Source organism: Lontra canadensis, unplaced genomic scaffold (assembly GCF_010015895.1).
Source record: "Lontra canadensis isolate GAN:19392208 unplaced genomic scaffold, GSC_riverotter_1.0 scaffold4, whole genome shotgun sequence".
NCBI lineage: Eukaryota > Metazoa > Chordata > Mammalia > Carnivora > Mustelidae > Lontra > Lontra canadensis.
In genome coordinates, this window is record NW_022630998.1 from 37,370,509 (window position 1) to 37,396,677 (window position 26,169).

Consider the following 26,169-nt stretch of genomic DNA (forward strand, 5'->3'; position numbering starts at 1 on the left):
GGGTTCAGTCTTCAAAAAGATACTTTATTTAAAAACAATATGAAATCTCAATTTCCATGATTTCAAAATCAAGTTGAGTGTCGAACAGATTGCTGTGGGCTTTGTCCCCTTCTGTTTTCTTCTTTGTTTAAGCTCATTTTTGGTTTTGTACTCAGTATTCACAATATCCAGTAAAAAGAGGTTCTGCAGCTATTCCCCGTCTACAGAACAGATAAATTATGAATTAGAGATGTTTTAGATTGATGGAATTCATCTCCATTTTAAAGAACTTTAACTCAGAATCACCAAAGTGGATTTAAAAGTTATATCAAAATTCGGTGCATGGTTATATACACCTTTCCTATAAAAATCAGTGACTTAATTGGAAACTGTTAGGGGCTATACATTTCTGTTTACAGGAAAAAAAGTTAAAGGTCACTTGGACTTAGTGTCCTAGCTTTAAAAAGTTCTTACCTGGTCATCCTGCATCGGTGAACGGTTAGTCTGTTGTAGGCATCTTCTATATCTTTGATGTTCCTTGGACTCCAGAGTCTCTCACCAATGGCACTTGCCCGAGGCCTGAAAATTAAATTGCTCTGGTGAACATGTGGTTTAAATTAATATTTTCTTATATCTAAAGTTTATGCTTGGGAAAATTTCTAAAAAAATTCAAATGTTACCACTTAAATTCCATACCATAATCTTGGAGTGAGGTTAGTTGCATCCACAAATTCTCCCCATAGACAAGCTTCTCCACCAATGACCAGTTCTTTCTGTTCTTGAGAACCTACATTAAAATCATTGAATTGATGTAAATGAAGTAGTTGCTCAAAATTTTTACACAGAGACACTGACTGGTTTCTCATTCCACCTTTACTGTGGGGCAACATTTCTGTTGTGTGGTCAGCAGAACCTTGGGAGATACTCATGCTTTTGGCACCAAAAAAGGGTAGCAAACTTTATTCCCAAGGTGCTTGTTAGCCTATTTTGACTTTTAGTTTTACAAAAACTTACTTGGGTTCCAGAACCACTTTTCCCTCTGCTTGCCAGTGAACAGTGTGCCAGGGGAATACAAGTTGGAATACTAGTGACTGTCCCTTCCTAATAGACCTCCAGTTTTGAAATAGTTTTTTAAGACTAACATCCTTTTTCTTGAAGGAAATTTTGTAAAATCTGGTATATAATAAAGCTGGAAAAAGAAGAACTGTTCTTCAGGAAGAAGGTCTGAGAGCCTAAAGCTCTACCATTCCTCCTACCACCCCTACCCCCATGGATGCAGACCCAAAGACCAACTGGACTATAGCCTTCCTTGTGCCTTACAATGGAAAGGCCCATCAAAAGAGGATACAAGGTTAATGCAATCAAGAGTCTTTAAAATGTAGGGTGAGGAACAGTGCTCATCACCAGTGGAAACAGATAAAACCCAAAGAAATCTACTTTTGAAGTTGTGGTTTCTTTCACAAAGTTTAAAATGTACTGGGGCCTTTCTTTTTAAGTAAACAAAAGTGAGGATAGTGAATCAGTAATATCCTGGTGGGAGATTAGGGAAGAAAAGGAACAAATCAAGGTAATGAGGGGTGCTTTACTTACCATCAAAATCAAGAGGGTCCACGTTATAGAACTTTCTCCAATCTTGTCCGTAAGTAATCCAATCTAAGTACCAAGGAGCAGAAAGGATCATAGGGAAGCCAGCTGCTGTGACTTGAGCTTGTTTTTCAGGATACATTTCCTGTTTCCATACTTGAACAACTGTGCCTGGCTTAAGCTATTAAAGTTAAAAACAGTATGATGAGGTCCAACAATTACAAATGACATTAAAAGTTGAAGCCATTGTAGTTAGAAAAACAATTCCGTAAGATTCTTCAAAAAACACGTATTTTTCCTCTTCAGAGTTAGTACTAAATGTTACTGGTTACTAGCCTTTCTGGAAAGATAATACTGGATTTGAAATTGTCATTTAACGGAGGGAAAATAAAAAGCATATAAATTGACAATTTAAATTTTTTTTTTTTAAAGATTTTATTTATTTGAGGGAGAATGAGTGAGAGAGAGCATGAGAGAGAAGGTCAGAGGGAGAAGCAGACTCCCCAAGGAGCTGGGAGCCCAATGAGGGACTCGATCCTGGAAGTCCGGGATCATGACCTGAGCCGAAGGCAATCGCTCAACCAACTGAGCCACCCAGGCACCCTAAATTGACAATTTAAAACTACCTTTATACCAATAAAGACTCATTCATTCTTGTTTGTTCTGCTCTTATGAGAAAAGAACTTCAAAGTACTCTAATATGTGACAAATAATGAGGTAGTGGGGGGTGGGAGGGAGAGATGGAAAGGTGGCATTAGTCTCAGTCTACAGTTTCTGCCCAAAGTTTAAATTCAGAGGTAAGCTAATTTCCCCATCATGTTGGCAACATTATGAGGGTTCCTTCCTTCCAGCATGTTAAAATAGTAAGTCTCTCATATTAACAGAATCAGATGCAGTCCTCCTACTTACCTTAACATGATCATCAAAAACCTCTTGCCAGACTATAGCTCCCTTGTTTATAGTTGAAACAATATACAAAAGCCTACCGTTGGGGGGGGGAAGAAAAAGTTATTTCAGAGCATAAGCTTAACAATGTTTTTAAAGCATTAATAGTTTTCTATAAAGGACTGCATTGTTGGGAGTTGCTTTTCACTACAGCACAGCTTTATAGCAGAACTTGCTACAGTTGGGTCCTGACCCAGTGTGGTTCCTTCTTTCCAGCACATGCTTCAGCATGTCACGTGGGTTAAAAGTCATTTGCTGAATGAACATGCTAAGCATGTTCCCCAAAGTGGAGAAGACATGGCAACTCACAGGGTAGAATACAAACCACAATCTCTCGTAGTGGCATGGCTAGCTTACAATAAACTGTAATTTAGCCTGTGGTATCAACTACATAGAGTTCAACAATTGCTAATACATAGTCCACAAATATTTCCTTGTATTTCGATAATGCCAGGTATGCTGCAGGTTTAGAAAATTAGAATGTACCACACAAAAGGAAAACAGGAAAAGGCTAGAATCTGACCTTCCTTAATTCAGGATTTGGCAAACTATAGCCTATAACCTGTTTTTGTATGGCTCATTAGCTAAGAATGGTTTTCACACTTGTAAAGATTGTTTAAAAAACAGTACTATGCAACCATGGGTCCCATGAAGCCTAAAATATTTACTATCTGGCCCTTAAAAAAAAAAAAAAAAAAAGAAAGCTTACTTGTATACAACAGTACCATTCATTTCCAAGTTTCTGCAATGATGGAAACAGTCTATCTATGTGCTTTCCAAATGGTAGCCACTAGCCTCATCCTGCTATTGAATACTTGAAATGTGGCTGATGTGACTAAGGAACTGAATTTACAGTTTTCTTCCTTTTAATTCAAATACATCCACATGCAGCTGTGGCTATCATACTGGACATCACAGAAACCAAGTAAATGTTCTTGGAGTTGACCAAAAAGGGATTGAAATCCACAGGCTAGACAGTGATAAAAGCTTCACAGGGAAGCCAGGGGCTTTGAACTGAATTCTTTGAGCAGGTGAATGCTGACCTTCAACATTTATTACAAGTCTTAGTCATCACTTCATTGCTTTAAGGAAAGCAGCAGATATTGCTTCCTTCTGACACTTTGTACGATAAAGTATACAATATCTGCACTTTGACATGGAGTGGAGAGAAAGTACTAAATAGCTAAACCTTTTACAAAGGGTACAGATGAAGTAGGCTTACAAATAACTTAGTAGGAGTAGGCTTACAAGTAACTTACTTCTGAATATAGAAAGATTCCAGTCTTTGAAAATCTCTGCCGAAGCCCTTCCGCTTCATGAAATCTAGGACTTCTGGGTTGGACTCCCTTAAACAGAAACAGTGATTAAAATTGCATTGAAAGTTTGATAAACCCAAGGTCTTTAAAGCAGCATATAGCCCTAACTTCATATGTGCAGATTTAAAACTATTAAACTTTGTAGGGAAAAAATGAGCCTAAAAAACTTTATTATGAGTTATCCTAGTTTTCCACTGCAGATAATTTTTTTTCCGGAAGCCAGTTTCTGTTGGAAATGGCCTCTCCCCTCTATCTAAGGCTATTGGCACAGAGGATTTTTACTTGAAAAAATCTCCCTCACTTAATCATTGCCCTTCCCCAAAGTTGTTCTTCTTCACCATAGTCTTTTCAGTCTCCACTGTCTTGCACATCTTGATTCTCCTTCCTCAAAGCTGCCACTCTTGAGTTATGTTGCTTACTTAAACCCCTGCAAACAGAGATCTGTCCCCCAATCTTCCCTTTTCACGTGGAGACCTCTAAAAAAGGATTTTAAAGAATGGTCATACCAACATGTAAAGTCCACTTCATCTCCTCCCAAGTGAACGAAGTGATCTGGAAACACTGTACCAACTTCTTTGAAAAACTGAGCCAGGAAGCAGTAAGTTGAATTCAGAATAGGGTTTATAGGTCCAAAGGTCCCAGACTGCTCAGGTCCCTTGTAACATGGAGTCAGGAGGTTTTTCTGACCTGGAAGAAGTATTTTAATCACAAAGACAGACATGGGTTTGGAGGTGATTATACTACTTTCTTTTGTTGAAGCTCTAAAAATGGTAAGCACATCTGCTAAGAGTTACAATGGCAACTCCTTCCAAACAGGATGAGGAATTCTTTTCTTGAATCCTATTCCCTGTACCTCTTTTTTCCCTTTCCACTATTCTATCTATTTCAGATATTTCAAATATTAGTAACTCCCAAATCTTTGGCTCACCCAGACCCTTTTTCTTGATCTTCGATCCATATTTCAAATTTCCTGTTCAACACAATTTCCAGTAAGGGTGCTACTATTCTTCCCCTCTATAACTTTTCCTTCTCCCAGAGTTGATCAATTGCCAGGTTCTATGGATCGTATATCCAGAATGTCTCTCAGTTCTGTACATTATTTTCCATTCTCATTGTTACCATTCTGGTGTAGGACTTGTTTCTTTCTCCTTCCAGTCTGTCACTTCTTCAGGTTTCCCTGAAGTGTGGTCCTCCTCATGTGATGCTTCTTTCCTGTAACTTTCAGTGGTTTCCATGTGTCCTGATGGAGCCCACATTCCTCACCCAAGGCCCCCTACATTGTACTTCACCGGATTTCCCAATATTCTCCGAGTCCTCCCTGGTAATACTGAACAATTATAAATGCGAGCTGCTGTGCTTTGTGTTCTATATTCATTATTTAACCCTCAAAAAATTTACATGATAGTTACATTTTAGAGATGGGGAACCTAAGATGAGACACTCTAGAACTCGTTCAAGGTCACTCAGTTTAAAAGGCAAACAGAGGATGCAAACCCAGGTGGTGTGGCTCCGCTGCCAGTTCTTACCCACCCTATAGTGCTTACTGCTCTTGGCTGCACTACACTCGGTCAACTACTGCCTTTCCTGTTACTCCCTTTATCAGAAACATGAATATATTTTTTGAGCTCTCAAAAGCACTTTAAGTGTTCTTCTCATCCAAGAAACCATTTCTTAAATTGACTTAGCATGCTCTACTTGTAATTTTTCTTTTAGCCCTTGTTTTCATACTTTGGGCAGCGCCTAGCATAGTAACTTGCTCACAATAATTACTCAATACCGTCTGTCAACAGTGGTACCTTTGTGCAAACCACAGTTAAGAACAAAATGGATTAACACCAGGTCATAAAAGATGGAGGAACTCAGGTACTCACTCTCTGCAACTTAAAAAAAGACACTCCTTACCTTTTCCCCAAGACTGTGTATGTCCAGGACTATCAAATTCTGGTAGGACTCGAATGCCTCGTAATCGGGCATATTCTATCACCGCACGGACATCATTTGGTGTATACACGTGAGACAAAGAATAGCTTCCCTATAAAAGCCATATTTAATAAAATGTATGGAATGTATTTGTCTATGACACTGTTAATTAACAGTTCTGTTTGTACACTGGTATTGGATAGCTGATTTCTCTAGTATCACAATGTATTAAATAGTCCTGTGTGATTCTGGAGGACTTTTTAAAATTTTTCTTTGATCCCATTTTATTTTCATTCATTCTTTAGTAAACTCTGCAGCCTATGTGGGGCCTGAACTTACAACCCCAAGATCAAGAGTTGCATGCTGTACTGACTGAGCCAGCCAGGCGCTCCTGGAGGACTCATTTCAATTACTTATTTACTGTGTCTTATCAGTAAGCCCTCAGCACACTGTGTGTTAATTCCAGATTTATGACTAGCTCTATCTCAACTAGCTCCTCTTGTTTCAGGAAAATCTACCATCATATAACCATACAACAAAACAGAAATAAAATGTTTGACTCCAAAGTCAAACTTGTGGAAACTCCTGAGTATACGCTTCTTATCAGGTTTTGAATAAAAATTAAAATACTATTACAAAGCTGGGCTGTCACCTTTCAAAGTCATTTTAATTACTATCAGCTTTAAAAATATCCCCAGACAGGTACGCCTGGGTGGCTCAGTTGGTTAAGCGACTGCCTTCGGCTCAGGTCATGATCCTGGAGTCCCAGGATCGAGTCCCATATCAGGCTCCCTGCTAGGCAGTGAGTCTGCTTCTCCCACTGACCCTCCCACTTCTCATGCTCATTCTCTCTCACACTCTCTCTCTCAAATAAATAAATAAAATCTTTAAAAAAAAAAAATATCCCCAGACATGCTGTGATAATTTTTTTTTTTAAGATTACCCTCAATCCGGGGGCGCCTGGGTGGCTCAGTGGGTTAAAGCCTCTGCCTTCAGCTCAGGTCATGGTCTCAGGGTCCTGGGATCGAGCCCCACATCGGGCTCTCTGCTCAGCGGGGAGCCTGCTTCCCCCTCTCTCTCTGCCTGCCTCTCTGCCTACTTGTCATCTCTGTCTGTCAAATAAATAAATAAATAAAATCTTTAAAAAAAAAAAAAAAAAAAAAAGATTACCCTCAATCCCTTTATAGGTCACTTAAAAAGTATGGGTTGTAACCACAGACAAAGGTGTCAGTTAAAGGTGTTACTGTAGCATATTTCTCAAGGTATAAATAGATAAATATTACATGGAAATTATAAGCTGTATCTAATTTTATATGTAAATATAAGTTAAAATGTCTGATCCCATGACCCCCATCAAATTTATATGCAAGATCAGATCTAACTACTCAATTATAATATAAAAGACAAAAGAACATACTAATTGATAGTAGAGGGATGCAAACAGCAAAACCCAGACTTTGGGAACTAGAAAAATGATTTAGTTTTAACAAAGATAAATTACAAAAAAAATAAAAGAAAAAAGTAAATGGCCTGGGATGGTCACCTATATATCAAAAGACAAGGAATGGACATACTAACTGACCACTACGTGTGGAACTCATATGCATCTCATTGCAGGTAAGCTTTTTTTCTTTAAGAAAAGGTAAAGGCTCTTGGGAAAATGTAATGACTGGCTAGCTGGATGGTTAATTTTTCAGCTGCAATAATATATTATGGGCCTTTTGTTTTAACAAAAACAGAACTTTTTACCAATGAGATAATGCTGTCCGGGATTTTCGTAAAAAATAATGGTGCCAAGGGTGGGTGAGCGCAGGTGATTCAAGATTGGCCAAGTACTGATTACTGAAGCTGGATGACAAGGACATGGAAGTCATTATTCTACTTCTGCATGTGTTTGAGATTTTGTGTAATAAAAAGTAAAGCAAAAGCAAACAAAAACGGAGTGCCACTAACATTTCAACCTGTACTACATCATAACATTGGATAAAGCTTGAGAGTGTGGACAAAGGACAACATTTAGAGGCCTGGTTTTGTCCCTTCTTAACTCCAATTTGGAATGAGGTCAGCAACTGCCTCTGAATTTTATAGGGGGATTAAAAAAGATGACATGAGGCTTGCTCCCACCTCCACGGTTTCATAATACAGTTAATCTGAACACTGCTGAGACAGCCATTTATTTTTTAAGGAGCTCTCTAAAATTCTCTATATAGCTTTTCAGAGAAAAAGGCATTTACAGAATCCAATTACAATTCTAGGCTACATGATAAAAATACTCAACCTTTTATTAGTTGTGAGTGCTACAGGTCTCCTACATTAAGCTTCTTAAATTTTGTGTAACTACTAGAGATTATTTACATTTACAATAACAATTATAAGAACAGTTTTCTGGACCTACATTGCTAAGCTACAGCCTATTAAAGTTTTTAAACCATGAACATCTACTTTTATACTTTAATTCTATCCATAAGAAACATTTAAGCTGAAAACTTATGATGAAACCATACACACATTTTTGAAGACAGACTACAGTAACATTAATTACTCACTTTGTTGCTTAACTCAGGAAAAGCAACGCTCTGGTAAGGGAAAGACTGGTCATCAACAATGTGCCAGTGGAGAACATTAAACTTATTAAAAGCCATGGCATCCTGCAAGCAAACATGTTAAAAAATTATATATAATACACAGATGTAATATACAGATATAATACATACACAATCCAATTATCTATATTCAGGATCTTTTCCAACATGTCTACTTCCTTTTAAATTTTTTTCAGCAAAGCAGGAATGCAAGAGAAGTATAAATCATTTATCTTATACACTTCAAGTGGGTGGCACCTGGAAGGCTCAGTTGTTTAACGTCTGTCTTTGGCTCAGGTCATGATCCCAGGGTCCTGTGATCAAACCGAAAATCGCAAATCGGGCTCCTTGCACAGCAGGGAGCCTGCTTCTCCCTCTCCCACTCCCCCTGCTTGTTTTCCCTCTCTCCCTGTCTCTGTCAAATAAGTAAAATCTTAAATAAATAAATAAATAAATAAAATCACACTTCATTTGGCATGTCACTTTTCAAAAAGCCCATTCAGCGTTTGTGTTTATTCTAAACAAGGAGTTAGAATTTTGTTCTCTGAGAACGCAACAATCTTCTAAATTCCAAATATTTATAAACGGAGTTGGGCAAGAATGGAAAAGAGTTCTTAGAAACAATGGGGATATATAAGTACCAGGACTTATAATCCCCAGAGAAAAAGTCATTTACAGAATTTAACACAATTCTGAGATCTGAGGGGTGGGTGGGTGGCTCAGTCATTGGGCATCTGCCTTCAGCTCAGGTCATGATCCCAGGGTCCTGGGATTGAGCCCCGCATCACATCGGGCTCCTTGCTCAGCAGGAAGCCTGCTTCTCTGTCTCCTGCTCCCCTTGCTTGTGTTCCCTCTTTTCACTGTCAAATAAATAAAATCTCCAAAAAAAAAAAAAAAAATTCTGAGATTTGAGTGCCATCCCTTCCTTTAGAAATGAAAGAAACCTGGTAAGAGTACAGTACTCTCAAATTCTGGGGGAAATTGGTATCAACTTTATGTACATTCTGGAGGAATAAACAATGTAATACACAAAACATAAGCTGACTACTTGACAAAGATTAAAAAAATAGTAAGAGAGGGAGACTGGTTTGCCATACCAGATAACTAAAACTTAAAGAAGCTTCCCTTCTCCATCAGGACTGAAAAGATTTGCTGATGCATTTGGGAAACAGCTTACCTAACATGGGAATTATGCAAAGAGGTCCAAGTTTTTTAGTGGATAATGGCAAGATTTTTACCATCAGAGGAGGGAGTTCCTCAGTAGAGACCAGGGGCTTGCAAACTTTTTTCATAAAGGGCCCAAAAGTAAATATACTGGTTTCATGAGTTACACAGTTTCCATCACCATTTATCCTGTTGTCACAGAGCCACACAAAATGGAAACAAATGGACGTGGCTGTAGTCCAGGAGAACTTCATTAGCAAAGACAGGTGACAAAGTGGATTTGGCCCTCGGGCTCTAATTTCCCCAACCCTTGATACTGATAATTTTTTAGTATATGTGCTGCCAAAGCGAGCACCTTTAATACTGATAAGATACAGAATTAGATAATGATGTGAGGGTCATGTAGAAGATAGGGTAGGAAGATCGCAGGTTCATCTTGTCCCACTGACACACCAAGGTAATAGTTACATGTAGACAACTAACACTGAAGGCAGAATAGACCTTCCACGGTCTATCACAGAGAGATGACCAGTGAAACAGCAGTGGAGATACGGTTGGGCCCTAAAGCCCTGACGAGACCTAATCCTAAGCAGGAGGGACTAAGCTGCACAGAGAAGTGAGACCCCACACCAGGCACCCCAGGTACAGGGGACCTGTACTGGGAGGATGAGTCTTTTAACATCTGGCTTTGAAAACCAGTGGGACTTTTAACCCACTGAGCCACCAGGCACTCCCCTACACCAGCCCCCTGCCTCCCGCTGTGGCCCAGAGGGCAACAGGAATCGAAGTCTGCTCTTAAGAAGCAAGAATAATAAACCAAAAGACACAGCAACAAAGTAGCAGTTTGAAAAAAGCCTAGGGTATACTAAAGATTTATTTACTAATCTCAGAACTTGCACTAGAAGGGGAGAGATCTTTAGGAGGCTTCCCTAAGAATCAAAACGCTGGCAGACACCATTTATTTCTCTTATTTCTCTTCTCTTCTCTTCTCCCCCAGCCCAGATAGCTAACACTTCACCCATCTTGCTAGACCACATGCCCTGCCCCATTTAACCCACTGGCCTTGGCAAGTATCCCTCCAAAGTGACTCCTATGTGGAGAGGAGGAGAACCCCATCTACCAGCACACCTGCAATGGAGAAATCTAGCAGACAACGTCTGTCAACATCCTGGCAGTTAACATTACCAGTACTGGAGTAAGTCACCATGCCACCTGACAAGCATGGAGAAGAAAACGGCCTCACTTCGATCTTATTCCTGCCCAAAGCTCGTGACCTGAAATCCAATCATGTAGAAAACAGGCAGAGGTGTATTCTACAAAGTAACAGAGTCATACTCTTCCAAAGTGTCATGGTTTTGACAGACATGGAAAAATAAATGGTACAAGATTAAAGGTGGCTAAAGAGACATGGCCAATAAATCCAACACCTGATCCTGGACTGGGTACTGATGCGAACAACTAATGTAAGATGAATGAGGTCTGCAGAGCAGGTGATCACATGATGTCAATTTCCTGAGTTTTGATGGCTGTACTGTGGTTACTGAGGTAAGCAGTTGTAGGAAGTGAAAAGGGAAATCTCAAGGGGTGTGGGGCCTCATACGTGCAACTTGCTTATGTTTTAGGAACACATCTTTAAAAACAGAGGGGGAGAATAAGGCAAATGTTCAATTTTGAAACTGGGATGTCTGGGTAAACAGTCTGTGGGAGTTCTTGGCACTCTTAAGAGCTTTTCTTTAGGTTGGAAGTTACTTCAAAATAAAAAGAAAAAAAACTTCTAACATTAGAGAAATGAAAACCATCTGTATTGGCCCAAGAAGACAAACTGATAGACTGAGAGTTCAGAAAGGGACTCATGTATTTGCAGGGAGTTAGTATTTGCTACTCATGGCACTGGGAGCAGTGGGGAAATTACAGATTGCTCAAAAATGATGCTGAGACTACAGGCTAACCATTTGGAAAATAAAGTATCATCCAGAACACAATGAAGTAAATTCTAACTGAATCAAGAATTTTGTAGGAAAAGGTAGAAATTTTTTTTATGATTTTATTTGTTAGAGAAAAACCACACAAGCACACAACCAGGGAGAGCAGCAGAGGCAGAAGGAGAAACAGGCTTCTGACTAAGCAGGGAGTCCAATTCAGGGCTCAATGCCGGGACACTGGGAACATGACCTGAGCAGAAGGCAGATGCCTAACCCACTGAAGTCACTGAGGCACACCTAGAATATGCCTTTTAAACATTTTATTTTTTAAAGTAATCTCTATAGCCAACGTAGAGCTTGAACCCACAACCCTGAGATAACCCTGGCTCTACCAAATGAGCCAGCCAGACGCCCTGAAAGAGTATATTAAGAGAAAATCTGAGAGGTGATTTTCATATTTAAATCATTGTTCTGGAGGCTTCTCAGATCACTTTCCAAGGCCAAAAATAATAAAGGATTAGATAGAAAAATATACTACATATAAAACTGTTTATACTTCTACAGAAAAAGATACTAGTTTAAAAAACACATCTAGAAAACTTCACTACAATACAGAATGGGTAAACATATAAAAACAAGCAAATACCAAAGTACCACTGACACACATATAAACAAATTAACACCGAAGAGCTCTTAAGTCAACAAGGAATCAACATTCCGGAGGATAAAATGGACACTGAAAATAAACTTGCTGCTTGCAATATAAAAAATACAAATAGCTAATAAGTAAAAGAGGCTTCTATTCACTAAAAAAAAACACAGAAGTGCCCGGCTGATGTGGCCACACATTCACTCATATGTCCCCTCTAAAAGGCCATCTGACACTAAGAACTAACTTACGATATCCACCAAGATAAAATGTATCCTTCTTTAAGCCCGGAAATTGACTTGCAAGAATTTATACTCAGGAAATAATCCTGAAGATTGTACATATATAAGAATACTTACTTCAGGGATGCCTGGGTGGCTCAGTGGGTCAAGCCTCTGCCTTCAGCTCAGGTCATGAGCCCAGGGTCCTGGGATCGAGCCCCACATCGGGCTCTCTGCTCAGCAGGGAACCTGCTTCCCCCTCTCTCTCTGCCTGCCTCTCTGCCTACTTGTGATCTCTATCAAATAAATAAAATCTTAAGAAAAAAAAAAAATACTTACTCTACAGTACTGTTTGTGATAAGTTAACCTAGATGTCCATCAGCATGAGAACAGTTAGATTCACATCATGCATCATGATATATAGTATGTAATATTCAACTCCTTAAAAAGATGGTATAGACCTCATAATTCTTTTTTTTTTTTTTTTTTTAAATGACTTTACTTATTTGACAGTGCACAAGCAGGGGAAGCAGCAGGATCCCCAATAAGCAGGGAGCCTGATGTGGGGCTCAATCCCAGGACCCTGAGGTACATGACCTCAGCTGAAGGCAGAGGCTAAATGGCTGAGCCACCCAGGCACCCCCAGACCTTATAATTCCTTCATTAAAAAGATGTCCACAACAACTTTTTCTGAGGTAGCAAAAGTGCAATTCTATACAAGTTTTTATTAATTTTTTTTAAAAGATTTTATTTATTTATTAGACAGAGGGCCTAAGTGTGGGAGAGGGAGAGGGGAGCTGGACTGGACAGAGGAAGAGGGAGGAGACTTCCCACTGAGCAACATGGGGCTCGATCCCAGGATCCTGAGATAATGACCTGAGCCAAAGGCATTGCTTAACCAACTGGGCTACCCAGGTGCCCTCCATTTAAGTTTTTTAGAGAGTTATGTCATATGTGTTAATACTTTCATTTTTAAGTGTAAAATGAGATAAATGGGACATAGAAATTGATATCAACCTTTGGTAAATGTAAATACGGGATTACCACCTCTGCACAGCTACATCCCAACTTCTTACACTAAGCATTCCTTTCTTTCATGAAAGTGATATAATGTCTTTTGAAGAAAAAAATTCAGGGTATGAGTGCAAATGCAAAAACTACTTTTTAATAAGACACTGTGCATAATGATCAAGTGAAGGTGCAGAAAAACACAGGAGGAAAACCTCCATACCCCTACAAACTGGTGGTCACTGTTGGGATGAATCAGTAAATGGACAGGAAAAAACGGTTCCTATCAACCTCCACCCCAGCTCCCACCATCTGAAGTCATGTATTCCTTTGAAACATCTCCCTAGGGATAAAGCAGCTTCCAGCCTCCTTTAAGCAAATTAAATGGAAATCACAATGTTAAAAGACACTAACTTTCTCGACTGAGGAAAGAGATTTTCCAAGGGAGGCAGGAAAAGAAAGCTCAATGCTTTACTATATGACAAACAACCACCCCTCCCCAACCATGTTCCAACTTATAAAACGGAGTCAAGAACCCATGTAAAGTAATACCATAAAAGGACACGGCTTCAGCAGAGACAATGGGGAAAATAAAATAATTACCTACCAGAGTTTTAAGTATACTCTTAATGGGCAGGAAGTGTCTAGCTGTATCAATTAAAATTCCTCTGTGTGGAAACCGTGGAGAATCAATAATGTTGGCCTCATTGATGGTGAACTAGAAAACAAAATAGAAGTGCTTTATTTTTAGAATTTTTCTCTTGACTTGAGCTAAGTGAAGACTGTATTTATGCAAGTACTGCATAAAAGATTTAGAAGAAAGTGAAATTTTTACCAGAGAAGCTAAACATTTGGAAAGAACATTCAAGAACCAAGTAAGTAGCTAAAAACTTTATATTTTTCTTGTAGTAATCCAACAATTTTTAGTAACATAATAATCATACTTACAGTCCCATAAGAATCTTGATAAATTAATTGGCTAAAGGTCTCTAAACCTAGGAAGAATAAAATTTATAATTTATTGCATTAATTTATGTAACAGATTGAGTGAATAAAAGTCATATTATGCAAACGTACACCCATAACCAGAAAAGGCAAATAAAACTAAATACAATGTCACACCTATGACCTCTAACATATTTTCTAAAATCAAAGCTCAGTTTTTATTATTTTTAATTGTTTTTTTAAAATATTTTATTTACTTATTTGACAGAGAGAAAGAGAGAATACAAACAGGGGGAGTGACAGGCAGAGGGAGAGGGAGAAGCAGACTCCCTGCTGACCAGGAAGCCTAATGTAGGACTTGATCTCAGGACCCTGGGATCATGAGCTGAGCTGATGGCAGATGCTTAACCAACTGAGCCATCTAGGCACCCCCAAAACTCAGTTAAAAAAAAAAAAAAATCCCTGTTGCCATCTCATTAAAAGCTTTACTTCACTGTCCCCACACACTGGGTTTTGTCTGAACAAGAACACAAAAATGAATAGTGATTTAATACAACAAAATACTAGTTACTTAATAAATTAGTAGCATTATAAAGAATTTTTATGATAAAATATATTAACTTTAGAAAGTACATAAAGTTAACAGAGAGGGGAAATGGTTTGAAACCACCATGAACCTATATTAAGTAAGGGCCCAAGTTAAAACTTAAAAATGTTTTACTCATAGCTGTAAAGACTATCTCCTGAACATTTTCACTCAAGTGGGTTGTTTCCTTAATACACTATATTAAAAGCCAATTCCTTTAGCTGCCCATGACTTTACCATAATTCTTTTCTTAAAAGCTTTTAATTTTTAATGGATCTCTACACCCAACACGGATCTCAAACCCACAACCCCAAAAATCCAAAGTCACATGTTCCACTGACTGAGCCAGCCAGGCACACAACTTTACCCTAATTCATCATTCTAGCTGACAGTGAAAATTTCAACCGAATAGTCCAAAGTCAGAACGAAAAGAGGAGACCTAACTGGATGACACGGAAATAAAAAGGATCATCAGAAACAACCATGTACAATTATAAGCCAGAAGATTTGACAACCTAAAAGAAATGGATTAATTCCAAGAAACATATATCCTACTAAAACTGAATCACGAAGAAATCAAAAACACTGAAAAGACTGCTTACTAGTAAGGAGACCGAATCATTAATCCAAAACTCTTTGACAGACAAAAGTCCAGGACCAGGCTTCAGAGGTGAATTCTACTAAACATTCAAAGAAGAATTATCACCAATTCTTCTCAAACTTTTCAAAAAAAAAAAAAAAAAAGGAGGTAATACTTTCAAACTCATTTTACAAGGCTGACATTACCCCAATACCAAAAACAGGTAAGAAAATGACTGCCCAATATCCCTGATGAACATGAATACAAAAATCCTCAACAAAGGTGGCAGGGGCACCTGGGTTAACACTCAACCTGAATCAAATCCAAGGCCTTCTTTATTTTTAATTACTGTAACCAGTTAGCTCACACTTAAATAATTTTTTAAAAACCCTACTATTTGGAAGTCAGAAGAACAATATCTCATCAAATTAGAGGAAGTAAAAGAAGCTTCTGAATGAGATAAATAAATGTCCCAATACCCAAACCTTGTTCCAACTCTGAAATTCAGAAAAAGCTTTTAGGATTTCTCTCTGCCTATCATCTCTAACCCCTCTAGGTATGTATTTAACACTGTTCCTGTAAACGTGGTTATGTTTCTGAATCCACAGGAATTTAAAATGGTAGAAGGGCCCGCTCCCTCTTCCCACTGTTACAGTGTATGTGGTTGACTGCGCCTCACCAAGACTTTCATGATCAAGTGATTCCTGGCCAAAAAACAAAAGCAGAATCAACCCCGTTCCCCCTAGTGGATTCAGATAAGAACTGGTAATAAAATCAGAAACAATCCCAAAAGGAGACATTGGAGAAGAGCCAAGAAGACTGAGTAAGGAGTCACACAGGAGATGAGATGGCCCACAGTTATTTACGCTGTATGGAGATCACTAGGGTCTCACTGTATTAAGCTGAAAACTTCATCACTAGCTGGAGGATGTGTTTTATTGAGAAAGTTATTTTTCTCTTTGTTTCTATGCTTCTGCATTAGCAGGTTTAGCAATAAATCTGAGACATTTTGCTTGTAAGTAAATACATTTTGTAAACGAGGGGAGAGAGATACTTGCTACCGAGGGTGACAGGAAATGACAGTGAAACAGACTGGAAAGAAATGCCCTCCTCCGAGCAGGCCGAGGCATTTATAGCTTCGTCCACATTACAGTCCCAAGAGCATGAGCTAATTACATTCATACATACATATGGTAACGTCCAAACATTTTTCCAAAAGTCAAACGATCTTTCTCGCATGCTTTAAGTGTACATGTGTGATAGAAATAATTTTGGAAATACCTGACAAATCATCTGTGAAGGGCCCAAGGAAACAAACTTTTGCTGTGCTTGATATCCCCAAGCACCAAACGGAGATATCTCTTTACTAGACAATAACAATCAAACTACATAACTTACCTCGTAATACTCCCCAAACTCTGTTGGCCTTGAGAAAAGCCACTGGTCCTGCCACAGCTAACGAATCTGCATTGGGGGCGGGGGGGTGGGGGGAGAAGTTTGTTAATCCCTCGGTCACACAACAAAGTATTCCTTAAACATATAATTGATATTTCTGGAGCATTCCTTTCTCCTGAGCTCCAGGCTTATTTCTCCAACTCCTCCTGTACATTTTCACAGAGATATCCTGTGGATTCCTACAACCCCGCAAACCCAAAGCCAAGCTCCTCCCTCCTTCCTACTGCAAGCTGTCCCTGCCTGTCCCCACTGTGCCTCATCTCTGCAGGGTACAGCAGTGCCCTCCAACCAGGAAAGATGCTCAAGTCAAGAATCTGGGTGTCATCTCCACAATTCCTCATTTTCCTTCAGGTGCATTATTGTCTCCACTGCCCCTCAACAGAGTAAGTTCCTACTTTGGCTATGATTTTAAATTCCTCAGTTCTGTAATTCCTTGTGAAGCCTCAAGGAGCATTCAAATCTTCCACTCCACCTAAGGCCAAGTGTTATCTCTACTCTTTATCTTCTACTTCTACGCTTCTCTACTTGCCTTGTACCCACCTTTTTCCCACTATCCTCCTAAATCTCCCTTAAGATTCACCTCTTAACTCACTTTAGCTAAACTGAGCTGTGCCCCACTCAATAAAGGTTCACACCCAGCTCCAGGTGGCTGCTTCTGGGCCAAGGGGGGACACTGACCTTTCAATCTTCTAAACCACACTCTCCCTAAGGCTGCACCAACAGTCCTTGTAGACTTTTGGAGAGGTTTAGAGTGGAGATAACCACAGATAAAGCACCAGACATTACAGAGACTGGAAGCTAAAGGGCATGCCAGACGTGGGCTCTGCTGCAGTACACTGCGGCGGCAGGTTAATGGCCCGTGGCCTATCTGGACCACACCATCGCCCTCCACCACCACTGCCCACACAGGCACCCAACAGCAGGCTGCAGGTAGGGGAAGGAGCTCTAGCAACAGCCCAGAATCACGTAACCTTCTCAGATGACAATCTTCTGACTAGGCAGCCCTTTCCATGAGAAGACCGCAGTGCTGAGTTAGCAAAAGGCCAGGCTAAGCCAGGGACTGCTGTTTTGAGTACAATCTAATCGTGTTTCCTCTCCAGCTCTATGAAGTTCTTAGCCACCAGACTCACTGGCTGCTGTTTAAAACTTTTTTTTTTTTTTTAAAGATTTTATTCACCAATTTGATGGAGTGCACGCACACGAACATAAGAGTAGGGGGAGCTATAGGCAGAGTGAGAAGCGGACTCCCCACTGAGCAGGGAGCCGGATGTGGGGCTCCATCCCAAGGACCCTGGGATCATGACCTGAGCCAAAGGCAGATGCTTAAGCTGTTGAGCCACCCAGGCATGCTAAAAACATTTTTTAATGCATCATAGTTTTCAGAGCTCCAGGAGATAGTTTTAAACACAAAAAAATCATCTAAACACATCAATACATTGCATGGACTCAACACTCATTATTTAGGAGCTGCTGATCTTGAGGACTTAGACTCCACTCAATGCAAAACCCATGAAGAGAAAGCAGTTAAAAGGAGATTTTGTTTTCTAAATGTATGGACACCTAAGCTGTAGAATTTCAATTTTTTTTTTAAGGATTTTTTTTTTTTTAATTTATTTGACAGAGAGAGGGAAAGCACAAGCAAGGGAAGTGCCGTGCAGAGAGAGAGGGAGAAGCAGGCTCTTCGTAGAGCAGGGAGCCCGATGCAGTGCTCGATCCATGGACCCTGGGATCATGACCTGAGTTGAAGGCAGAGGCTTAACCCACTGAGCCACCCAGGTGCCCTGGAACTCCAATTTTTTTTTTTTTTAAGATTTTATTTATTTATTTGTCAGAGAGAGAGAGAGAGAGAGAGAGAACACAAGCAGGCAGAGCAGCAGGCAGAGGCAGAGAGACAGGCAGGCTCCCTGCTGAGCAAGAAGCCCGATGTGGGACTCAATCCCAGGACCCTGGGATCATGACCTGAGCCGAAGACAGCGGCTTAACCAACTGAGCCACCCAGGCATCCCTAGAACTCTAATTTTTAATTCAAAACCGAACTACAGCTGTTAACAGCGATTACCCTCCCTGATGTGGGATCGGAGTGGCATCTTGCACTTCTCAGTTATCCCTTTCTGCTTTTTGCACTGTAACTACTTTGTCTTCAAGAGTGTACATACAGATAACATCAATAAGTGATTCTTTAAAAATAAAACAGATTGGGACGCCTCGGTGGCTCAGTTCGTTGGATGACTGCTTTCGGCTCAGGTCATGATCTCGGAGTCCTGGGATCGAGCCCCACATTGGGCTCCCAGCTCCACGGGGAGTCTGCTTCTCCCTCTGACCTTCTCCTCGCTCATGCTCTCTCTCACTGCCTCTCTTTCAAGTAAATAAATAAAATCTAAAAAAAATAAATAAATAAAAAATAAAACAGATTGGGGGATGCCTGGGTGGCTCAGTCGGTTGGGCCACTGCCTTTGGCTCAGCTCATGGTCCTAAGGTTCTGGGATCGAGTTCCGCATCCGGCTCCTTGCTCAGCGGGGAGCCTGCTTCTCTCTCTGCCTACTTGTGTGCTCCCTCTCTCTCCCTCTCTCTGACAAATAAATAAATAAAATCTTTTTAAAAATAAATAAATAAGTAAATAAATAAATAAAACAGACTGGGCGCCTGGGTGGCTCAGTTGGTTAAGCATCTGCTTTCAGCTCAGGTCATGATCCCAGAGTCCCGCCATCTGGTTCCCTGCTTCTAGTGAAACCAGCTTCTCCCTCTGCCTCTCTCCAATAAATAAATAAAATCTTAAAAAGTAAAATCAAATAAAAATAAAATAAATGAGGTTAACATCACTTTTGAGATGCCCACTCAATTCCCTCTATTTTGGCCAGAAAAAACACACTTACCAGACCTTCCCCTGGGCATTTACATACACGTATGTATTACAAATGTTGTCCTGCCATATATGTGTTCCTGCATATGTCCTGATACACAAACAGTACCCTACTTTTCATATGCCCTATGCCCACCTCCGCAGTTTATCTCGGCAAGCTCTCTAGGCTGTTCTCTCACTCGGCCTCTTTATTCTTCCCTCTAGTACAGCATTCTTCAGCGCCCACGGACAAGATACACGCAGTCATTCTTGTACTGATGAACATGTGGTTTTGTTTATAACTCTTCACTATGACAGGCAAGCTGCATCAAACAGCCTTGTTACACGTAATTAATTCTCTACAGTAGACACTAATTCACTTCCAGTTCAAGGGCATATATGTTTTCGCTTTTAATACAGAATACTGTGGCACTTGTCACTTCCTTCAACATTTTCTCACACTCCAGAACAACATCGATATCATTTCCATCATTACAATAGCGGATTCATTTTCTCATCATCTTCATCAACGAGTTCAAAACTGAAGACTAATTTCTCCTTCAACCAGAAAATTTCACAGCTTGTCCTAAGAAGCCTCCCCTTCAGAAAAAAGGTTTGCAAAGCTGAATGGATGACAAACTATACCTTTCTAGTCTCAAAACACGGCCATTTTCTGGAATTTACGATATGTCATCAGTATTGCTAACAGACAGCAAAGATTCCTTGGCAAGTTAATGACCACTTCCATCTCAATGCATATTGCAAAACCTAATTCATGAAGTGTATGAGTGCTGTCGACTAAAATCACATGTCTGACGGTCACAGATAATCCTGTTTATCTTCTAAGAACAGCTAGAGAACTGAAGAGAAATGAACTTACTTTCCAGAGATGCAAAAGAGATCTGATCTAGGGGCGCCTGGGTGACTCATTCGATAAGCATATACCTTCGGCTCAGGTCATGATTCCAGGGTCCTGGGATCAAGCCCCGCATCAGGCTCCCTACTCGGCAGGAAGCCTGCTTTTCCCTCTCCTGCTCCCCCGCTTGTGTTCCCTCTCTTGCTGTGTCTCCCTCTGTCAAAGGAAGGAAAGAAGGAAGGGAGGGAAGAAAGGAAAGAAAGGAAGGAATCTGATCTACACTCAGAGAATGAAGAGATGAACCTAACTGTAAAGCCGTCTGAGGACAAAGGGGTCACTCTTCTCTTAGATATGGGGTAGCCCCTCTATCCTTACACTCCGCTCCCCCGTCTGCTCCGTCTGCACTTACCCTAGCATCTACGTCCTCACATTGCTCCCCTTGGTTCCTTGCTGTAATTCCACAATCTTCCCAGTCATTAGGCCCTATGAAAACAGCCTGACCAATTGCTTCCTTCCAAAACAATCGGGGAAAAGCCAAAACATTTTAGGCAACAAGAATATATAGCTAAACAGTGACTGCACTGTAAAATGAAACAACTCCACCCCACTCCCGGTTCTGCAGTATCTCTGTGTCAAACTAGATTATAAATAGAGATCACAGATATAAGCAGAGATTGATTCTCAAAATAAAAGTTAAGAAATTACCAAGATGTCAAAAAAAAGGGGGGGGGGTTAGCAAAGTACCTTATTGCACCAAAAAGTACTTAATACAGGTTTATAATGTTAGGCCAAAGAGCAGACTACAAAAGCCATATGGACAGTATTACACCATTTTCATGTCATTTTTATATGTTTATACTTATATTTATGTATATTTCAAAGTTTAACTCTAAAAAAAACCACATCTGAAGTAATAGCGATTAACTGAGTGCTGGGGTTATGATGATTTCTTTCCTCCTCTTCACTTACTGTACAGATTTTCCACAATGACTATGAATTACTTTTTTTTTAAGGTTTTATTTATTTGACAGAGAGCAAAAGATCACAAGTATGCAGAGAGGCAGGCAGAGAGAGAGGGGGAAGCAGGCTCCCTGCTGAGCAGAGAGCCAGATGCAGGGCTCGATCCCAGGACCCTGAGAACATGACCAGAGCCGAAGGCAGAGGCATAACCCACTGAGCCACCCAGGCACCCTATGTATTACTTTAATCATCAGCCTTTAATGATAATTTTAAAAATCAAACTTATAAACTCACTGACCAAGAACTCAAAATAGTTCACGGCATGGAACCTATTTGTGGTACATAAGCCCCTCACGAGCAGCTTAGAACATGATACACTCACATTACACGGGTACTCACAGGACTCATCTGAAGTGATATTGGGGTAAAGATCACACTCCGATTCCAGGACAACTGAGACGAGAAGTTGCTTTAACTCCACTGCACTATTACGTTTAGGAGGGCCGAGCTGTGAGTTTTTGAGATCAAAAATATAGTCATGGTATCTGTGTGAGAAATAAATGCAAACAAATTTTTAAAGCACTGCAGCCAAGTTTTAGATACACGTGTAGCCGTGGACATTGCAGCTGACTCCTCCCATCCATGCTACCCAGTACTGGTCCAACAAGAGGCTCTCACCCCAAGCTGCACATTGCAATTTCTGGGGGACCGTTTTGGAAATACTGATGTCCAGACCATCAGAATTAGAATCTCTGTGAGTCGGATACAGGCACAGGAACTTTGGAAGTTACGACCCCCACACTTCCAAGTGCCTCATACGAAATTGCTGTTAAGAACTAGTAATCAAACCAGTGATGGTAATCCCATCACTCTTCCTTATGCAAGCCAATTAATTATAACTAGCGATGGAGGTGGGGCATCAGGGGTGGTGGTGGCAGGAAGTTTCCTACACTAAGTGTGCAACAAGAGTCCCATTTCTCAGTATGGACACCTGGACTAGTTGCACCCTAGTTGCAGCCACTAAAGGTGGCAGAAATAGAGTATGGATTCCCTAATGATACTGTTGAATGCCTTAATCAACTAGAATCCTCCCTGATTTTGGACTTCCTCAAGTGTGAGATAATAGGTGTTATTACTGCTTGAGCTTGACTGAGTCAGAGTTCCTCCTCCAACAAAAGTATCCTAGCTATTGCATACTCCCCTCTCGAGGGCCTTCGACAGGGCCTTGAAAATTTACCTTCTGCTGATACCCAAATACCGGAGAAACGGGATATTAAAACAACATTTAAAGGTGTTCAAGGACCAGGTAGACTTCAAAGCAGTTAATATTTTAGATTTTGGTAAGCCAGAGGTTGTGTATGCTACTTAAGTGTAAGAACATCTGGTGTGCTTCCAGAAAATTAAGGAGAGCTAGTTAAGTTCCAGTAAGTTGGAAGCATGAGTTAGTTAACGAGTCAGAGAGTGGAATGGATGAAGGTGCTGAGAGCCCCTTCCTTGGGAAAACCTCAGTAGATTCAGAAGCAAATTAAGATCAATGAATTGTAAACTTAGAAATGGTTAAGATGGTCAATTTAATTTTATGTGTATTTTACCACTCTTAAATAAATTTTTTAAAAGGAAATTAAAATTGCCAGCAGCTCTGAGATCTGAGTTAGGTGCTGGCTTGTCACAAATACGGAAAAGCTTGGTTCTGGACATTGAAACTCCAACAGAAAACTCAAAGGGTTCTAAAGCAGCGGTGTCCGAGGGTTAATTTTGCCTTTCAGGAACCGAGGGCATGCAGCTTTTTGTTCAGAGAAAACAAATGAGTGACTAGCATGTGATGGACCTCATTCTACAAGTTGAGGAAGTTGTCACACCTGACCGAGCTCTCTGCTTCCAAAATGCATACTATTTCAATGCAAGGTTTACGATATAAGCTGGGCACTTCAAAGACAGGACCGGTGGTTCTCAACAATCTAGGGCCTACACTGTGTGTGCTCCCGACCACCTAGCACCTTTGGAACATCCCCATCATCTCTACGTTCTACCAAGCACACTGCACTTTTACTCTGAAATAAATACCCTTGCAGGTTCCTAGAACGCTCACCTGCATGCCTTCAAGTCTTAACCATAGGGCTAATGTTTTACAACCTGCTTCCTAACAAGGTAGGGTATAATTAACAACAGCTGCCTCGCATACCAGGCATGAATTAGTTAGGCCAGCTCCAGTTAATCACCTGCACTGCCTCAAAATGCCTAGCCTTGTTGTGAAACCATCTCACACCTGACTCAAGTCCTGGTTATCCAACTATCACCAACTCATCTTCCCTGCTTGCTTGCCATACTCTTATCAGTCCTTTCAAGCCTATTACCAAGTCCTTTTCTACTAACAGTATGGCACAGAAGAAAAATAGTTTTACCAACTGAGTCCCAAAGCAAAGATTTCCTAGCCATGATTTTCCTTTAAGATGACCTTCATGTACTTCTTCCTCCTCAATATCCCAAAGCAACCAACCACCTTGGCTTTATTCCCTCACACTGACTCTAGCCATTCTGACCAGTTTAGCAGATTCAGTACCAAAGGCTTACTAGAGTATACATCTAAAATGAGGGTAACACTATCCACTCAGTTGCAGGAAAGTGAAGGAGAGAAATAAGCCACCCTGGGACTCTTTAGCTTATACTCCAGGTCCATCTGGGGCCAGTAGGTGTTACTGGTTTTGCACACAAACACCCCCCACCAAGTGTCTGCTGTTCTGCAGGCAAAATTAAGCTATGATGCCCACCGGACACAGACAGACAAACATCTGGGGGAATAAAGCGGCAATACAGCCAGCACCAAACGACACTCGTCTCCAGCACTACAGGCCTTCGGGAGAGTCCAGCAGACAGGGGTCTCACAGTGCGGCGACGCCACAGGCAAGCCGAAACACCTTCCCAAGAGCAATCTGCCTCGTATTTGGTGTGGTCAGCAAAGCCAGGCTGTGGGCTGCCTCCGCGTTACGGAATTCACCCTGTCTGTGGCCAAAGGCGTTCCAGACGTGGAAATGTGGGGGTGCTCCGGGACTAAACGGGAAGCTGCCGGGGCCAGCACGTGACCTGCCCGCCGCGAAATGCAAAGCAGATACTGCGACACAGGGATCACATCTAAGTAATTAAATGAAAACGGCGAACACTTCGTATGAAACAGATTGGGGGAGTTTGGGCAACGCTCCAGCCTGAGCACCTTCAGAACTGTTACCAGATTTGGCGAGTGCGGTGGGGAGGTGGCCTTTAAATGGCAACCCACCCGGGAATCCTAGTCCCAAGCTTAAAGCACTCAGCCTTTTCTTGAAATGTCCTTCAAAAAGGAAGCTGCCACCCCCAACCCTCTCCATCCGCCCTCCTGTCCCCTCCAAGGAGAACACGGCCACGGATTCCGAACAACCTACCCTCTCCCCTCAGTACTCCGCACGCAAACAGGGCTCTCGAGCGCCCAGAACGTCCCTTAGGAGGGGGAGGGGAAGAGCTTGGGTTTCAGCACCTCTGAGTCCGAGCCGGCTCTCCCACCTTCTAGACCTGCCACTCTGGTCAGGTCCCTGACCGGTCCGGGCTGTTTCCTCATCGGGGAAACGAGGATAAGAGCGCGCCCCCGACTTCGCCCCCCGCGCCCGCACTGCCCCCGGGGGTCCGCCAGGGCGCGCGCGGGGAGCGCTCACCGCCGGAACGCTTCTTGCAGGAGGGAGCAAGAGGGGCCCGCGGTGGACGAGGGGTCGTAGGAGAAGGAGAAGTTCTCGCGGGAGACGACCAGCAGGCGCGGAGACATCTTCACCGAGAGCGGCATAGGCCACAGCGTCGGGCCGGGCGCGGCGAAGGAGCGTGGGGCCAGCGCTGCCAGCAGCGCCAGCAGCGCCGGGAGCCCCAGCCCGCGGTGCTCCATGGCCGCGCGGCTGTTCGGTCGGCCCAGGTGTGCGCGAGCTGCAGGATGCCCACCTGGCCTCCCCGCCGACCGGGAGGAGGAAGTGCGGAGCGCGGGGGTGGGGGAGTCAGCTGACCGCGCGCCCCGCCGGAGCCCGCCTCCGGGCTGCTGGGCCCGCCCCCGTCGCCTCCACGCCCCGCCCCCGCCCCTCCACGCCCCCCACGCCACGCCACGCCACGCCACGCCACGCCCCACTTTGGCAGCTGCGAGCCCTCCGCGGAGACCCGTACGGCGGCGACCCGAGGGAAGGCCGGGGGAAACGCTGGAAACGCGGATCAGGGCGCCGCCGGCGAGGGCGCCTGACGCGGGGGTTTTGTTGGCTTACCCCCAAGCCCAGGCTGTCCTCGGATGATAGCTCAGCTTGAACTGAAGCCTCCCGTCAGAAATCCCCGGGGCAGGGTTTGGAACAGGTGGGAGATTAGAGATTCTGCAGATTTTCCGTGAGAGAGTGTCTCGGCGCAGGACTCCTGGACACTTCGGAAGGACACCGTGGACCCAGTTAGTTAGGCAGATGATACAAAGAGGCAATGTATTTTAGCGAGGGGTTAATATTGCCAGACTATAATTTTCGAAAAAACTACAAACATGACAATTACAAAATAGAATACAAATGTGTCAAATATCTTATTCGCCATGATTAAATAAGTCTGGTTCAAAGATAATTTAATAAAGCAGCGTTAGAATAAGGTTGAAAAATAGTTTTAAAATTGGGAAATGT

General features: G+C 41.8%; 1 protein-coding gene across 1 annotated transcript; it reads right to left on the reverse strand.

The window, feature by feature from the left end:
• Nucleotides 1-3: 3 nt before the first annotated feature.
• Nucleotides 4-25,445, reverse strand: HEXB (hexosaminidase subunit beta). The gene is made up of 14 exons (XM_032848478.1): nt 25,192-25,445; nt 21,911-22,056; nt 16,800-16,865; nt 14,239-14,285; nt 13,898-14,008; nt 8,291-8,392; nt 5,727-5,856; nt 4,331-4,511; nt 3,768-3,854; nt 2,473-2,545; nt 1,570-1,744; nt 676-766; nt 454-558; nt 4-200 (listed from the first exon to the last, which is right to left on the reverse strand). Exons 1-14 carry the CDS (start codon nt 25,410-25,412, stop codon nt 152-154), a joined length of 1,584 nt encoding a protein of 527 aa, XP_032704369.1. The 5' UTR covers nt 25,413-25,445; the 3' UTR covers nt 4-151.
• Between the last annotated feature and the right edge of the window lie 724 nt (nt 25,446-26,169).

Excerpts from the sequence above, each read along its gene's own strand:
- HEXB (XM_032848478.1), bottom strand. The coding sequence starts at position 25,412 with ATGGAGCACCGCGGGCTGGGGCTCCCGGCGCTGCTGGCGCTGCTGGCA. Across the intron at positions 22,057-25,191 it reads CTGCAAGAAGCGTTCCGGCG|ATACCATGACTATATTTTTG; the intron begins GTGAGCGCTCCC and ends TTTCTCACACAG. Across the intron at positions 5,857-8,290 it reads TTCCTGAGTTAAGCAACAAA|GGAAGCTATTCTTTGTCTCA; the intron begins GTGAGTAATTAA and ends TGGCTTTTATAG.